This window comes from Nyctereutes procyonoides, unplaced genomic scaffold (assembly GCF_905146905.1).
Source record: "Nyctereutes procyonoides isolate TBG_1078 unplaced genomic scaffold, NYPRO_anot_genome, whole genome shotgun sequence".
NCBI classification, from domain to species: Eukaryota; Metazoa; Chordata; class Mammalia; order Carnivora; family Canidae; genus Nyctereutes; species Nyctereutes procyonoides.
The window spans coordinates 18,658,763-18,677,634 of record NW_026575040.1 but is presented as its reverse complement, the minus strand read 5'-3'; the positions used below and the strand labels follow the sequence as shown (position 1 = coordinate 18,677,634).

The window sequence follows — 18,872 nt, the reverse complement described above, 5'->3', positions numbered from 1 at the left end:
AACAAAAAGAGCTCATGACCACTGCACGAGCCATGCAAGAAATATTAAAGGGAACTCTTAAGTGGAAAGGAAAGACAAAAAGTGACAGAGAGAAGAAAGAAACAGAGAAAATCTCCAGAAACAATGAAAAATCAAGTAATAAAATGGCACTAAATACATACCCATCAATAATTATGCTGAATGTAAATGGACTAAATGCTCCAATCAAAAGACACAGGATATCAGAATGGATTTAAAAAAAAAAAAAAGGCCCTACTATATGTTGCCTACAAGAGACTCCTGAAGATTGATAGTGACGGGATGGAAAAATATTTATCATGCAAATGGACATCAAAAAGGAAGCTGGAGGAGCAATACTTGTATCAGACAACTAGATTTTAAACCAAAGACTGGAAAAAGAGGTGAAGAAGGGCACGCTAATATAAAGATTTTTTAAAAATTTATTTATTCATGAGAATACACAGAGAGGAGAGAGAGAGAGGCAGAGACACAGGCAGAGGGAGAAGCAGGCTCCATGCTCGACGTGGTACTTGATCCCGGGTCTCCAGGATCACACCCTGGGCTGAAGGCGGCGCCAAACCACTGAGCCACCCAGGCTGCCCTGGGCACGCTATTATAATAAAAGAATCTATCCAATAAGATCTAATAATTATAAATATTTATGTCCCCAATATGGAAGCACCCAAAAATGTAAAGCAATTAATAACAAAATTAAAGACACTCATGGATAATAAAATAATAGTAGAGGACTTTAACATCCCACTTACATCAATGGACAGATCATCTCACCAAAAAATCAACCAGGAAACAATGGTTCTGAATGACACACTGGAACAGATGGACTTAACAAATATATTCAGAACATCCCATCCGAAAGCAGCAGAATACACATTCTTTTCAAATGTGCTAGGGACATTCTCCACAACAGATCACATACTAGGTCACAAATCAGGCCTTAAGAAGACTGAGATCCTACCACGTCTATTTTATGATCACAACACTATGAAACTTGAAGTCAACCACAAGAGAAAATTTGGGAAGACCACAAACACAAACACAAACACAAACACTCATATTATTAAACAAAATGCTACTAAAGAATGGGTCAACCAGGAAATCAAAGAAGAAATTAAAAAATACATGGAAACAAATGAAAATGAAAACACAATGGTCCAAAAGCTTTGGAATGCAGCAAAAATGGTCATAAGAAGGAGTATTTAACAATATAAGCCTACCTTAAAGAAGCAAGAAAAATTTCAAACACCCTAATCTTACACCTAAAGAAGAAAAAGAACAACAAATGAAACCTACAGTCAGTAGAAGAAGGGAAAGAATAAAGATTAGAGCAGAAATAAATGATAAAGAAACTTAAAGAAATAGATCAATGAAACTAGTAGCCGGTTCTTTGAAAAAAAAAATTCAATAAAATTGATAAGCCCCTAGCCAGACTTACCAAAAAAAGGACCTAAATATAAAGAAATAAAATCATAAACATAAACAGGAGAGGAGAAATTACAACCAGCACCACAGAAGTACAATTATCAGAGAATATTAAGAAAAACTACATGCTAACAAATGGGACAACCTGGAAGAAATGGATAAATTCCTAGAAACATATAAACTACCAAAACTGAAACACGAAGAAATAGAAAACTTGAACAGATCAATAACCCAGGAAAGAAACTGAATCAGTAATCAAAAAGTTCCCAACAAATAAAAGTACAGGAACAGATAGCCTCAAAGGGGAATTCTACAAAACATTTAAGGAAGAGTTAACACCTGTTCCTCTCAAACTATTGCAAAAAAATAGAAATGGAAAGAAAACTTCCAAATTCATTCTTTGAGGAAAAAGACTCCACTAAAAAGGAACTACAGGCCAATATCCCTAATGTACATGGATGTAAAAATTCTCAATATGATACTAGCAAATCAAATCCAACAGTACATTAAAGAATCATATACCACAATCAAATGGGATTTATCCCTGGGCTGCAAGGGTGATTCAAGATTTCCAAATCAATGTGATACATCACATTAATATAAGAAAGGATAAGAACCATATGATTCTCTCAATAGATGCAGAAAAAGCATTCGACAAAGTACAACACCCATTCATGATAAAAATCCTCAACAAAGTAGGGATGGACATTATCTCAACATATCTCAAATGACATATCTCAACATCATAAAGGCCTTATATGAAAAGCTCACAGCTAATATCATCCTCAATGGGGAAAAACTGAAAGCTTTTCCTCTACAGTCAAGAACAAGATGAGGAAAAAAAAATGAACAAGATAAGGATGTCCACTCTCACCACTGTTATTTAACATAGTACTGGAACTCCTAGCTACAGCAATCAGACAACAAAAAGAAATAGAAGGCATCTAAATCGGAAAGAAAGAAGTCAAATTTTCATTATTTGCATATGACACAATAAAAGAAAATCCGAAAGACTCTACCAAAAACTTGTGTGAACTAATACATGAATTCAGTAAAGTTGCAGGATACAAAATCAACATACAGAAATCCGCTTCGTTTCTATACACCAATAATGAAGCAGCATACAGAAATCAAGGAATCAATCCTATTTACAATTATACCCAAAACCATAAGATATCTTGGAATATATATAACCAAGAGATAAAAGATATGTACTCTGAAAACTATAAAACACTGATGAAAGAAACTGAAAGGACACCAAGAAATGGAAACACATTCTATGCTCATGGGCTGGAAGAACAAATATAGTTAAAATGTTTATACCACTCAAAGCAATTTATATATTTAATGCAATTCCTATAAATACTCCAGCATTTTTCAGAGAGCTGGAACAAACAATCTTAAAATTTGTATGGAACCACAAAACACCTCAAACAGTCAAAGCAATCTTGAAAAAGAGAAACAAAACTAGAGGCACCAAAATCTCAGATTTCAAGCTATATTACAACGCTGTAGTCATCAAGACAGTATATGGCATGGGCACAAAAACAGACATGCAGATCAACGGGATAGAATAAAAAACCCAGAAATGAACCCATAATTTTACAGTCAATTAATCTTCAACAAAGCAGGAAAGAATACGCAATGGGAAAAAAAGATCTCTTCAAAAAAAGGTGTTGGGAAAACTGGACAGCAACATCCAAAGAATGAAAGTAGACCACTTTGTTATATCATAGACAAAAATAAATTAAAATTGGATAAAAGACCTAAATATGAGACAGGAAGCCATCAAAATCCTAGAGGAGAAAACAGGCAGTAACCTCTCTGACATTGGCCATAGCAACTTCTTTTTAGATATGTCTCCTGTGACAAGGGAAACAAAAGCAAAAATAAGCTATTGGGAGTTCATCAAAATAAAAGGCTTCTGCATGGCAAAGAAACAATCAACAAAACTAAAAGACAACCTTTGGAATGGGAGAAGATATTTGCAAATGACATTCAAACAGGGTTAATATCCAAAATCTATAAAGTAACTTATAAAACTCAACACCCAAAACACAAATAATCCATTTCAAATATAGAAGACATGAATGGACATTTTTCCAAAGCAAACATAGATAGCTAACAGACACATGAAAAGATGCTCAACATCACTGATCATCAGGGAAATACAAATCAAAACTACAATGAGATATCACCTTAACCAGTCAGAATGGCTAAAATTAACACCACAGGAAACAACAGGTGTTGGCAAGGATAGAGAGTCAGGGGAACCTTCTTACACTGTTGGTGGGAATGAAAACTGGTACAACTACTCTGGAAAACAGTATGAAGGTTTCTCAAAAAGTTATAAATAGAACTACCCTACCATCCAGAAATTGCATTACTAGGTGTTTACCCAAAGGATATAAAAATACTGATTCAAAGGGATGCATGTACCCCGACATTTACAGCAGCATTGTCAACAATAGATGCACAAATTTCCAAATTATGGAAAGATCCCAAATGCCCACCGACTGATGAGTGGATAAAGAAGTAGTAGTATATCTGTATAATGGAATATTACTCAGACATAAAAAAAAGAATGAAATCTTGCTATTTGCAATGACAAGGACGGAATGAGAGAGTATTGCGCTAAGTGAAATAAGTCTATCAAATAAAGATGAATAGCACATGATTTCACTCATATGTGGAACTTAAGAAACAAAACAAATGAACGTAGGGGAGAAAAAGAAAGTGAGGCAAACCAAGAAAGAGACACTTAAGGAGAGAGAACAAACTGATGGTTAGCAGAAGGGAGGTATGTGGGGGGTGGGGGGGAGTGGGTTAGATGATGTGGATTAAGGAGCACACTTGTGAAGAGCACCAAGTGTTGTATGTAAGTGCTGAATCACTAAATTCTACACCTGAAATTAATATTATACTGTATGTTAACTAACTGGAATTTAAATAAAAACTTGAGGATAATAAATATTAATTTAATTATTAAGAAATAATTTTTTAAAAGTCAGGGTTGTAAAAAATTATATAAACATCTATTATGGACTATATACATATTCAAATAATTTGTAAAATAATCTTCTATGCAAGAAAGTACTAAATATGGCTTCAAATAAAGGAATATATAAACAGCAATATGAAAGAAGCCAGATCAAAATATCCCAAGTAAAAAAGAAAAGAAAAAATTAAAGCATAGAGAACACTCCAAACTAAGTTTCTACCAATGAATCACTTTTCAATGTTTTAAGTGCACTGGAGCTAGTTTACAAAAGAAATTTTATTTTATTCTAAAAATTTAGAAAGACCCATTAAAACCTTTTTATTTTTTTTTTTAATGTCTAATGGAAAGTTAGGTTTTTTTCCACCTAATAAAGAGGTGGTCTACTCATGGCTTTAGGTTATATTATCTGTTTATTCAAAGTGGAAAAACTACAAAAATGGAAAGTACAAAGCAGAAAAACTAATTTTGAATGATAATACGTTATTCACTCACATGAAAGGGCTCATAATGGAAGGCGTTAGTACAATAGTTTCCAAATTATGTTCCTGGAGCCTAATGGGCTCATTTTAGGGAATATATTAGTTATCTCTGACAGAGGAACTCTTTTATATTTTATTTATTACCATTTTGAATGAAATTTTATTTGCATGGGAATTTTATTCCTAAAAACAATTTTTAGTTTGAAAACCAACACTTTTAAACTAAACAATTTTAGTCCTAGTTAGAGCATTAGCAAGAGAAATAGGAATATTTAGGCTATACCCAGGTCAGGCAAAAGTTCTTTTTGAAGACAACACACAACTGTACTTGGTAATAAGAATCCTAAAACTGCACACCATATTTTAATTTTCTCAACTATACATGAAAAATAGAAGCAACAAAGTAAATATATTAGAAATATTTCAGGCTTTTAGGGATCCCTGGGTGGCTCAGCGGTTCAGCGCCTGCCTTTGGCCCAGGGCATGATCCTGGGGTCCCGGGATCGAGTCCCACATCGGGCTCCCAGCATGGAGCCTGCTTCTGTCTCTGCCTCTCCCTCTCCCTCCCTCTCTCTCTCTATCTCTCTCTCATGAATAAATAAATTAAAAAAAAATCTTTAAAAAAAAAAAAAAGAAATATTTCAGGCTTTTAAACCAGACAGTAGAAGTTGAAATCCAAGTTCTGTCACTGTCTAGCTATGTATTCTTGGCTTATTTAATTAAGTTCTCTGAGCCTCAGTTTCCTCTTTTGTAAAATACGTTATAATGCCTTATTTCACAAAGCTGTTTTAAGATCAAATAAGATAATATATTTAAAGCATTCAACACGATATTTGACACATAGAAAGTATTTAGTAAAAAATGACAACCAAAAAAAAATGACAACCATTATCATTACTAAAAAAATATTTTGTATCTTAACTTACTTTTAAAAAGCACCCACACAACACCTGGCACATAGAAAGCATTCAACAATAAATGACAGCTATTATCATTACTAACAAAATATTTTATATCTTAACCTACTTTAGAGGAAAAAAATTATTCTAATAGATTCACCCATCAGCTTTTTAGTATGGGGAAACATGCCAAATAGAGTGTTATATTAGTTCATCCTGTGAAATAACATAAAAATGATTTTTTCCCCATCTTCGAGACATATGATTTTTTTTAAAGATTTTATTTATTTATTCATGAGAGAGAGAGAGAGAGAGAGAGAAACAGGCAGAGGGAGAAGCAGGCTCCATGCAGGCAGCCTGATGTGGGACTTGATCCTGGGTTTCCAGGATCACACCCTAGGCTGAAGGCAGGCACTAAACCACTGAGCCACCCAGGGATCCCCAAGACACGATTATTGATATTGGTACTTGGAAAAGATTTGTGTAATCACAGTAGCATTCTTGTGAGATGCTTAAGTTACTTGAAAAACCAATGAATGCTGGTATTTTGATTAAGCATTTGCATATAATAGGCTGGACAGTAGAAACAGTTTCATACTATAAGAACTTTTTAACATAAGAAATAAAATCACTCTGCATTTAAGAGTTTAATTTACTTATTTTTAAAGATTTTATTTATTGATTTGAGAGAACAGAGAGAGCACGTGCACACAACTGGGGGGAGGGGCTGAGGGAGAGAGAGAAGCAGACTCCCCACTGAGCAGGGAGCCCAATACAGGGCTTGTTCCCAGCACCTTGGAGTCACAACCTGAGCCCAAGGCAGATGCTTAACCTACTGAGCCACTTGGTAATCCACTCAGGCACCCCCATTTAAGAGTTTTAAATTCTGACCCTTTATTTATCCATGTCATCTTTGGTTTGTATTGTTTTCTACACTGAACAGCTTTCTATCAGTAAAAATCCTTTTGAGAACAAGCTTAAATCCAGTCTTCTTCAAATATTTGTGACCATTGGATAGTGGTCAGTTAATGCTATTGACTATAAAGCACATATTATCAATCATACCAACTGCTGTCAAGTCCTTTAAAGTTCATAATGCATTTTCACATTTTATCTTATTTGTGCCTCAGAAAGCCCTGACTAAAGTGGAGCGAGAATTAAAATTTTATCTCCCAATGGCTGACTCCAGGTCTGGAGTATGAATGCATTAATAAGAAAAATAAAATCTCCTTTTAATAATATAAGAAGACTAAAGTGTAAAGACTTGATGAAGACTACAAAAATCTTAATAGCAGTTCAAATCTGTGTCTTCTCATCCTACTTGCTGCTCAGGCTAATGTTTCTCTCTGCAGCAGAAAACTTGGGAGGTAGATCAGGAGTCATTGCTCCTACTCACAAGAAGTTTCAAAAATTCAGACTTTTTCTATTAACGAAGTCCTTCTGTTTAGTAAAACCAACCTTAAGACAACAATCATTGCCCTTGTTTCTTACCTATTTTACTAACTAGATTTTTATAAGTATGTAAGTGACACCCAAAGAAGTGAACATCAACTAATTGTTATCTAAATGGAAAATGATTTATGCACTAATATTACAATAAAGAATCAGAGGAGGGTTTGGTAGATTCTCCACACTGATTTGTTAGTAAATAATCTAAAAAGTCCCCCCAAAATCTTGTTTATTTCTTTTGTCAAATATTTAAAATATACGAAAACAGCAAATATACAAACCATAATTACCTCGATTACTGGGAATTTTCAGTTAGATGAAATTCTTTCATAGCATGGCTAATGAAGAACTATGTTTCAGTATACAAAGAACTTTAACTCTAACAAGGAAATTTCATATTCCTCCAATGGGCATTTACTGAATGTTGGCTATATACAAACTTATTGTGCCACTTTATGAAAGCACTCTATTGTCATACATAACTACAATATCTAAAGCCTTTACTGAATGTACACTATTCTAATTAGGAAATCAATTGTAACCATATACTTTTTCACATTAGTTATAGAAATGAATTAATACTGTTTTTAACAGATGTAGGATATCAAAGATTTCTATAACTTAGAGAAATTATTTAAGATTTTTCAGCACATTTTTAGTTCCAATTGAGAACAAACTCAAAGCTGGTTAGCAAGAAAAAATAAAACATCTTTTTGTTTTTTTTAAATACATATTTTTTAACTTAAATTCAATTAATTAATATGGAGAGAATTTTAGTTTCAGGGACAGAGTTCAGAGATTCATAAATCTTATGTAATAGCCAGTGCTAATTACATCATGTGCCCTCCTTAATGTCCATCTCATTATTAAATAAGATTTTATTTAAAAATCACCCGAGAAAAAAAATCACCCAAGAAAGGCATTTAAGAACTATTAACACCATTCCACTGTACAATATATGAAAACTTAACATGAAGGCATGAACTTGAAAACAGAAAGTCAATTCCATATATATATATTTATTAAGTTTCTTCTTACAGTTTTTTTTAAAAGTGCTAAAACCAACCTGGTATAGAAAGTGTTGGTCCTCCTTGGTAATGTGATGATCCTGTATCCTGGGTCAAGTCAAACAGTAACTCTGAAGAATTATTAGACACAACTCGCGAGGAGTTTGTTACATAACCCTGTTAAAATATTTCAAAGGAAGAATATTACATTTACTCAATATAGTGACAATTATTTTGTTTCATAAACTTTTATAAAGGTAAATATAAGTGTATGTCAATTTTTTTTAATTTTTTTTTAATTTATGATAGTAACACAGAGAGAGAGAGAGAGAGAGAGAGAGAGAGAAGCAGAGAGAGAAGCAGGCTCCATGCACTGGGAGCCCGATGTGGGATTCGATCCCGGGTCTCCAGGATCACGCCCTGGGCCAAAGGCAGGCGCCAAACCGCTGCGCCACCCAGGGATCCCCAGTGTATGTCAATATTATAAGAACAGCTTTTGATGACTCAGTAATTAATAAGTTATAAAACGCAGAGGTAATTATTACTATCTGTTAAAATTATCTACTAAAACTGAAAGCAAGCCCTTACTTACAGCTCTTACTTACTTAGGTAAAACTAGCCAATTAAAACAGGGCAAATTCCAGTGTTGTTTTTTTTTTTTTTTTAAGATAAAAGAAACATATATGCCTATTTTTTTACCCAACTTGATTTTTAAAGATTTTATTTATTTATTTATTTATTTATTTATTTATTTATTTATTTATTTATGAGAGACACACAGAGAGAGAGAGAGAGGCAGAGACACAGGCAGAGACAAAGCAGGCCCCATGCAGGGAGCCCGACACAGGACTCGATCCCAGGTCTCCAAGATCACGCCCTGGGCTGAAGGCAGTGCTAATCCGCAGAGCCACCCGGGCTGCCCCATGTATAGCTATTTAAAATGAGCAAGATTGATACACTTTAGAAGGCTACTAAAATGGAGTATTCCCATCAAAGAGCAAACTGTAAAATTTAGCAAAATCTTTGGGTAAAAGGAAAAAAATAGGAAAACATACTGACATAAACTTAAAAGCTTCTGAATCTCTTTAACACCACAGATGAAATATCAGGGAAAAGAAATTAGGAATCAATCTGCAGTACTGTGTATCAGGATTCGGGATGAATGTAGCATATGGTTTGAGTTTTAGAATCATCTTTATTGGAAAAATTTATAAGGCAAGGGTCAGGAAAAGAAAGAAGGGGTCCTCCTCTCCACTCTTCCTGCTATTCCACAGAAAGCTATGCAAGACTGGAGTAATGTCTCATCTCATAGGGCAAATATGAAAGCTGCATGGCCAACAGGGGAAACCCAAATATGAAAGTCAGGTAAACAGGGGTTAGAATTGAAGCTATTTATATGAATAATCTGAGACAGCTGCTATACTCTTGGAAGCATTAGGGCTTAAGGGAAGTTTTAGCCTTTCCATCAGGAGAAAAGATAGTCCCAGCTAGTAGGATGATCTCAAGAAGAGAGGAGTGAAAAGTATGAAATGAATGATAATGTGGTCAAGAAGTAGGTAGTATGAATTTATGTTACCACACATAGATATTTAATATAATTACAAAAAGTATGATCATTTTAGGGATATATACTCCAATACTATTATATATTAAATTTACTGACAGACACACTCAAAAAAATACACTTAATGCTATTTTTAAAAGACCATCATTGTAGAGTAAGCACTGAGTGAATTGTAGACCATTTTGTACATCATAATATACAACAAGCAAAAGTTTTAGAATTAACAATGCTGAAAAATCAAAAGGGTTTAAAAAGTCGCTTTAAGAGAAAAATGGGCAAAGGATATAAACTGAGACACTTCAAAAGCAAAAAACAAATTATCAACATGTACAAAAAAACTTTTTTCAAACATAATAGTCAAAGAAATGCAAATAAACACAATGGCAATTTTTAACTACTGAATTTGCATGGTTTTAAAGATCGTAATACGTAATACAAAATTAACTGGCCACTCCTCTTAAAAGTATTCAAGTCATGAAAGAAAAAGAGTAACTATAGAAAAATGAGACTAAGAAGAAAAAACTGCCAGCAAAGTGTGATTCTGATGGGATCCTGGGCATAAAAAAAGACGGTAATGGAAAAACTGGTAAAGTTTGATAAAGGCTTGAGGTTTACTTAATGTTAATTACCTGATTAGGATACATAAGATGTTAGCATTAGGGGAAACTAGGTTAGGCATACATGAGAACTCTTTGTATTATTTTTTTGGTAAGTCTAAAGTAAGCTTGAAATAAAAATTAAAAAGTAATGATAACGTTTACTATTGGCAAAGTAGAGAGGTTATATTTTGGTATAACTTTTATGCATGAAAATGTTGGCAGCGGCTATCAAAGGCTTTAAAGAAGTTCATATCCTTTGGTCCAATCATTCCACTTTAAAAGTTTATAATAAAGAAATGAAGTGTTTAATATGAATTATTTTTAATAACAAAAAATTAAAACCTCTATGTCTAACAAAAGAATGGTTAAATAAATTATAATAGACTAGCATGCAACCACTACTACTGTTTTTGAGAAATATCCAATGACATAAACCCAGTAGATTGTTCAGACAGAAAAGACAAATACAAATTGGTATACATAGTATGTTCCTGACTTATATATCCTATACTATGTCTGCAGGGAGTAGGGAAAATCAAAATATAGTATGTACCTTTCCCTCTAAATCTCTTTCCAAAATACATTAAAGATAGAAACATAAAGGTTTTATTTGGTTTGTGCTTATTAACTGAGGGATAATTAAGTTTTCAGAATTTTGGTTTGCTACTAACTTTTCTATTGACATCGATTTGTTAAGTTATGGAAACAAAATGAATGGAGTCAAAAGGTATAAACTTTCAATTACGAAATAAATTAGTCATGGGAATGTATAGAATAATGTATTACATATTTGAAAGTTGCTAGGAGTGTAATCTTAAAATTTCTCATCACAAGAAAAAAAAATTCTGTAACTACAGATGGTGATAGATGTTAACTAGATTGTAGCGAACATTTTACAATATATAAAAATATCATTATTATCTTGTACCCCTGAAATTAACATAATGTTCAATGTCAATTATACCTCAGTAATAAATTTTTCAAATTTTAAAAAAAGAGGAGTGGATCCCTGGGTGGCTCAGTGGTTTAGCGCCTGCCTTCAGCCCAGGGCATGATCCTGGAGTTCCAGGATCAAGTCCCACACTGGGCTCCCTGCATGCAGCCTGCTTCTCCCTCTGCCTGTGTCTCTGCCTCTCTCTCTCTCTGTGTCTCTCATGAATAAATTAAAAAATCTTTAAATATATATATATATATAATTTTCTTAAAAAATAAAAATAAAAAATATTTTTAAAAAATGCTAAAAATGAAAAATAAAAAATAAAAAGAGATGAGCTTTCCTCACCACACTCTGCACACACTGCAGAATAATAAATAAAATATCAAATAAATAAGTAAATAAATGGTTGTTTAAACAAAAAGGAAGTTATGGAAACAGGTATTGAAATAACTCAAAACACTTCTAGAATTTGAGGACTACCAAGGCAAAATCTGCACTTGAACTTTAACATGTAAAATAAAAAATCAATAATGCTGTATGACTTCAGTGTAACCTAGCACAACCTTATTTCAGAATATTATCTCCAAATATTTGCACTTAAAAATGGAAAATATTCACTTCTATTTTTATATTTTATATTTTTAACAGAAATACGAAGTTATAACTCTAAAACACTTTTTAGGAAACAACTCTGGTTAATTAAGCTCCACAATTTCAGAGAGCAGGCATATATTATTCAACAATAACTGGTTAAAATAATTCTCCAGCGGGGAGAATATAAAAAGTTCAGAAAGACATCAAATACAATAGTAAGGGTAGAATAAACACTAAACTGGGATTCAGAAGACCAGCACATTTAACTGTATACCTTGGCAAGTCACCTTTGAGCTTCAAGTTATTCACCTTTCAAACTGAAATAATAGCCACAATTGTGTTTTAAATGTACTTGTACTTCATGATACATATGTGTATTAAATCAAATAGTTGTCACATTACTAATTAAAACCTTATACTCTATTTTATAAATAGGTAAACTAAGGTTAGGTGTGGTTATTGATGGAGCTGTAATTAGAACCCAGAACCTGACTGATCTCAAAGCTATACCCTTGAACTGGATCACATTGACTTTATTATAAGTAATAATAATATATTCCTGCTATCTGTAAGAGGTCTGAAAGAGATGTTGGAGTATAGAGATATTCCATGAAAAAGTAAACACACATATACTGTGTGTATACACACAACATAAGATGAAAAACTATAATTATAATTTATTAAAAGCAGTGGCTTCAAAATTCAGAGTAAATTCCCTTAAATAGGAATCTTAATTCATCCTAGAATATATCTGTCATTCTTAACTTTGCACAGTAGAATCACTTGGACAGTTTTTTACAATATGCCACCCAGGACCCACCCAAACCAACTGGCACAACCTCTCCTTTTAAAAATTTACCAAGATTAAAAAATACCAGTTGAGGTGTTTTGACTGAAACTATACCCAGAGAAATAAACATCAGTTAGAGAAAGCTCTATTTCTAACTTTTAACACCAAAGACACCACCCTTCCCTTTGTTGTTTTTGTTTTTTTCTCACTGGGTCCAATGCTGGAAAGATTTTTATTTATCAAGCTGAATTAAACAGTAAAGTTCCCTTTTCCAGTTTTCATTCCTGCAAAAGCCACAACTTATGAAAAGTACACTGAGTTAATTTGATTCCAACTAATAGCAAAAAATCTTTACATTTTAGGTAGCTTCCCATCTTTTAAAATACTAGGAATAACCTGCAGAATCTTAGGATCCAAAACTGAGAATCAGTGGTCTGGGTAAAAGCTCTCTTTTTAGAAATGAAGGAAACGAGGCTCAGAGAGGTTTCAAGAATTCTTATTAACAAGGCTGAATCAGAACTTAACTCTCTTACTTCAATTTAAGTTTTTTAAACTACTGGTCCAGGGCTTATATCACTATTTTTTATTATTTCAGATAGCAATTATCTCAAGTAATAACAACTCAGGGAGAGAGAAACATTTGTCTAAACATTTCTTTTATTTTAGGATATATAACATCTTCAAAATAGAAGTGGGAGTTGAATTTACTTAGCCATAGATTTAAATACTACAGCCTTCCTTTTGTTACATAAATTACAATTAAAGTAACTCTTCAATGAAAAATAACACCCCAAAATATCAATTTTTAGTGCTAAAAGATCTGTAGATTGCCTAATAGTAATATGATATGAAATATAGGAAAAATGGATTATTCCTACAAAAATATTTGGATTCAATCCTAGTTTTGAACTTGAATATTTGCAAGAAAATTTAAAGGTGCTATCGTACACAATAGGGAATTACTGTCAAAAGAACAAAAATTTTCATTAAAATTTATGATTTCTCTAAAGCCAATGCTAAATTGCTTACAATAAGCATGAAAAAACCATTAAGTTAATTAAATTCCAATTAATAGCAAATAATCTTTACATTTTGGGTAACTTTTTATTTTAGAACTCTAACTCCTTGGTTTCAGGACCCCTTTACACATTTAAAAGTTATGGAGCACCCAAAAGAGTGTTTTTTTATTTGGGTTCTATCTGTTGATATTTACACCATGTTAGAAATTAAAACAGAGAAATTTTTTAAAATATTTATTTATTTAAAGTAACAATAAACCCATTACAGATTAACATAAATAACATTTTTATGAAAAGTGACTATCTTGCAAACACAAAGAAATTAGTGAATAAGAGTGGTACTGTTTTACATTTTTGAAAATCTCTTTAGTGTTCAGCTTAATCAAAAACCATTGCAGTTTCATATCTACTTCTGCTTTCAATCTGATAGGACATATTTCATTTGAAAAATATAGAGAAAATTTGACTTTATAAAGATATATAGTTTAAAAAGGGAGTAGTAGTATCTTAATAGCACTTTAGGATAACTATGGATGTACTTCTTTGATACTACATCAAAATTCAACAGCTGGTATTTTCTTAAAGGTTTACTGCAATGTGGCATCTGATTCCTAATTACTAGACTTTCTGTACTTTGTTAAAATTCATTGGTCTATCTCATTCCTGCATGATTTTGTAACATCATGCACTGGTTTATTTCAAAAATACTGGTTTCTTTGGATTATGCTGATCTTCCAAATGTTGACAGAATTCATTAAATATGAAAAAATCGCATTTGTTAATTGCACCACCAAGCAGAAAAGTCTTTCAGTACTGGGAAGCTGTCAACATCATAGTGGCAGACAGAAGTTTTCCAAAATTCTAATTTGTGCTTGAAAGCTCAATTTTATAATTGGCAAGAAATGCTATCAGTTGTCTTCCTTTAAGTGTGCACTTTGTTCAGTTTTAAGGAAATGTCTGTCAAATAACCAGGACTGAATTATGTATGTGAAACAGACTCTAAATGGCCTCCATGATCCCCACCCTCTGGTGTTCATGTCCTGTATGATTCCCTCTCTTTCAGTGTGGGCAAAACATTTGACTTGCTTCTAACCAACAAAATGCAGGATTACAGGATATACATGATTTTGTGTACATGATTATATTACATAAGATCATAATGCCATTCTGCTAAGGATTCTCTCTTTTGTGGGCTTTAAGTAAGAATCCATGCTGGGAAGACCCGCTTGGCAAAGCCAGCCAAAAGCCAGTAAAATAGTGAGACTCTCAGTTTGACAACCCTTAAAAATTGAATGTTGCCAATTACCATGAGAACTTGGAAGCAGATACTTCTCCAGTCAAGCTTCAGATGAGACTGCAACCTTAGAGTCCACATCTTGAATGTAGCCTTGTGAAACCCTGAAGCAGAGGATCCAGCTAAGCCATGACCTGACTCCTGACTTACAGAAACTATGAGATAATAAATGTGTGTAATTTTAAACCATTGTTTCTGGTAATATTGATACACAAAAATAAATAATTCACCATTGTTTGAGTCATTCTTTCAAGTAAAAGTAGTCTTCTATTTTTAAAAAGTGGGTACTTTAGCTCACAATTCAATCAAACAAGTGCTTCTCCTCAAGATAACCATTAAATTTCTGACACAGAAGTGCTTTTGCATACTATCCATTTCATCATATAAAATATTTTTAAAAGATACATATTCCAAAGGTAGAGATTTAACAAAATTAATAACAATGCTAATACTTCACTAAAAAAAACAAGTGTGAATATATTTTATTGGGAGTGCATGGTGGGTATGAATACAAAAGCTGCTCATACAGCTTGGTGCATTGTTTTTTTGTTGGTTTTTTTTTTTTTTTTTTTTTTTGGTGCTTTGTTTTGATCTATACTAAGGCACTAGCAGTTTACCCACCAGAACTTCTGCATCATCAACACCTATGTCAACATGGTAGAAAAGGCAAATAGTGTCTTTGTATTATTATGACAATAGTATTGACTTCCAAACCCATGAAAGAGTCTCAGGGGAACCCGAGGAGACTGAACACTACACACTGAAAACTGCTGCACTAAGGCAATGGTTCCATTTTAAGTAATATTTATACACACACACACATATATATATGTATATAAATACATATAAATTATGGGTTACTCTGGATTTAAATCCCAGATCTATCATTTTGTCAGCCGTGTGACTTTGAATGAATAATTTAACCTCTGTGAGCCTCAATTTCCTCAACTATAAAACAGGAATAATAATAATAGTGTATATTTCACAGGGACATTTAAGAATTAAATGACTAATTTATGTATAGCATTTAGAACAAAGTCTTACACAAAAATATCAACTCAATAAATATTAACTGTTACCATTAACTATTACTTTTTGTCAAGAGTTTTTTAAACTAAATTATGAAGACATATTTTCTGAATAACTTCCTCTCAAAAGTTTTTCCAGTTAAGAGCCAAGAATAATTGACCCAGTTTACAATCTTAAATAGTTTGCCATTATGCAATAATCATTATACTTTTATTCATGTTTTGATAACACAATTTTCTATACTTTACCTATTTAAGCATGTTACCTGATTTAGGAACACGCGGGATGGGTAGTTCCTGCAGTTATTACTCTGGGTACTGGCTAAGCTACCATAAAGATGGTGACATTTTTTGATTCTAATTATGTTTCTATTGGATAACTACCCATGACAATCCAGCATTTTAATTGGCATTGTTTAAACTATTAAGGAATATCCAATGTATCGCTGAGCTGTGTAATTTCAGAAACACTTACAGGTTTAGACAAAGGCTGAACAATAACAGAACTATCTGAAGATCTAGATTCAGGATGAAAATTTACTGGTGAGGCAGCCACTGGATTTGATGTTGGGTTCGTGTAGTGTTGACTTGTAGGCTTGAATGCAGCAGTAATACCTGTATTGAAAATTATACAAAACATTAAATATATTTTTATATAATCAATGATATCAAAATGCTTCACTTTCAAAATAAAATAGTAAAATAAAATAATACTGTACCTCGACTAAGTGCACCATTCTTTATTCCCCTTGAATATGAGCTGGGGTTTACTCTATTCAAAATATCTACAAAAAATTATATTTATTTTAAAATTTATTACTTGAATAAAATATATGCTAAGATAATAGAAATCATGAACTGAAAACAATCAAATAGATTCCTGGAAGGAGTATATATGTTATTGTTAACCTAAGTATACAGTTAATCTGAAACATATATATCATCATCTACTAAAGAAATAAGATTCCTAGCCTTGTTTTATAGGATAAGAACCACCTTTCTAACTGTAACTCAAAATCCAAAGGCCAGAAGTAAAAGAATGATAAATCTGATTACAGAGAAGTCTAACTTTCTACAAAGTTTAATGGCAAAGAAACAGTCTACATAATTAGCAAAAATCTTCCAAAAATGTATGTATATACAACCTATAATTAGTGTATATATCTTTCTTTGAGTGTTTTTTTTCTTTCTTTGAGTGTTGACAGAGCTATACATAAACTCAAGTTCCTATCACTCAAAATCAAGCCCCTATTCTACCTTCATATCCCATTCATACCTTCCTTGAAAGTATCATTATGAGGGATCTCACTGGATTATCTGCAGCATTAATCTTGAGTTCTAAAAAGGGAAAAACTAGCAGAGATTGCAAACTAAAATATTGTTTATCAGAGTATTTCATAACTTAAGAGGACTCAAATCTACAAGTATACCAGAAGTCAATCTGAGTCTAATAGAACTTTTGGGTCCTGATTCTGCCATGCATGTAAACTCTGTAACTCCTAGATTATTTGGTAGTCAAACTAAAATTGGGAAGAGTGGAGATTTGCCAAAAATTGCTGGCTACAAAAGGTAAAAGCACAAACAAGTACCAAACCTCATAAAAATTGCCTTTTCCTCACAGTAAAAAAAGAACCAGATCCCATAAAATAACTCTACAAAAAAGGGCCACACAAAAGTAGGATTGTTTTCTGAGGGATCCCTGGGTGGCGCAGCGGTTTAGCGCCTGCCTTTGGCCCAGGGCGCGATCCTGGAGACCTGGGATCGAATCCCACGTTGGGCTCCAGGTGCACGGAGCCTGCTTCTCCCTCTGCCTGTGTCTCTGCCTCTCTCTCTCTCTCTCTCTGTGACTATAATAAATAAATAAATAATAAATAAATAATAAATAAATAAATAAATAAATAAATAATAAATAAATAAATAGGATTGTTTTCTGACAATGGCAATGCAGTGCTCTACACCTAAGCACAATCTATGTCTTAAAGAATAAAAGCCTGCTCAAACAACTTGACACCATTTTCATTCAGAAATTCAAGATTAAGTATTACTCAAACCATCAAAGAACTATTGGCTAAAATACTTCTTAGTGGCTGTATTCTACCAAACACAGGTTTTGCCCTCCTTTCTAGCAGTTCTATACAAACTCTTAACTCATATTCCATATATTACAATATTTTATGGCTTGCACATAAACAATAAATTCACTTAAACTCTGCATCTTAACAGTCCAGAAACAAATTTTTACTGGGGTCAGTCTCCTTTTTGACAGAATTATCTTAAAACTAATATACATTGTTCTAGTTGAATACTGTTAACAGTCTTCTACAATTGGTATAATTCAATTTGATCTTTGTTACTTTTTTCAATAAGAGAATTTGAATAACTATTTTATAATATGGTAATATTTCAGTATAAAATGATCACAATGAATAGAAATAGTAATTAAGAGAACATATAATTATGTTCCACTATCATCAACAAGCATGCCATCAAAGGGAGGTGGGCGGGGGGTTGGGGTGACTGGGTGACGGGCACTGAGGGGGGCACTTGGGGGGGGTGATGTTGGCAAATTAAACTCCGATTAAAAATTTAATTAAATTAATTAATTAAAAAAAAACAAGCATACCATCATGCCTAGTTCAATTTATAATCGAAGTGGTATTCCACTTAGAACCTAAAAGATTATCAATCTGCCACAGGAAATGGTATTGAGAATTTAATTGGTTAACTGATTCTCCCTCTGATAAAACTGAATAGAGGTGCCATTCCAAGTGT

The 18,872-nt window shown here is 32.9% G+C and overlaps 1 protein-coding gene across 9 annotated transcripts in view; it reads right to left on the bottom strand.

Moving 5' to 3' along the window:
• The window catches only part of ZNF280D (zinc finger protein 280D), a 123,634-nt gene that overhangs the window by 82,213 nt on the left and 22,549 nt on the right, over positions 1 to 18,872 (bottom strand). For all 9 annotated transcript variants that reach the window (XR_008663730.1, XM_055319805.1, XM_055319807.1 and 6 more), the window contains 3 exons: positions 16,820 to 16,885; positions 16,576 to 16,715; positions 8,335 to 8,452 (listed from right to left, as the gene is read on the bottom strand). Coding sequence is in view for 8 of the 9 variants with exons in the window: in XM_055319805.1 (XP_055175780.1) it covers positions 8,335 to 8,452; positions 16,576 to 16,715; positions 16,820 to 16,885 (324 nt within the window). In the remaining variant the exon portion in view is untranslated. The remainder of the gene's footprint in view (positions 1 to 8,334; positions 8,453 to 16,575; positions 16,716 to 16,819; positions 16,886 to 18,872) is intronic.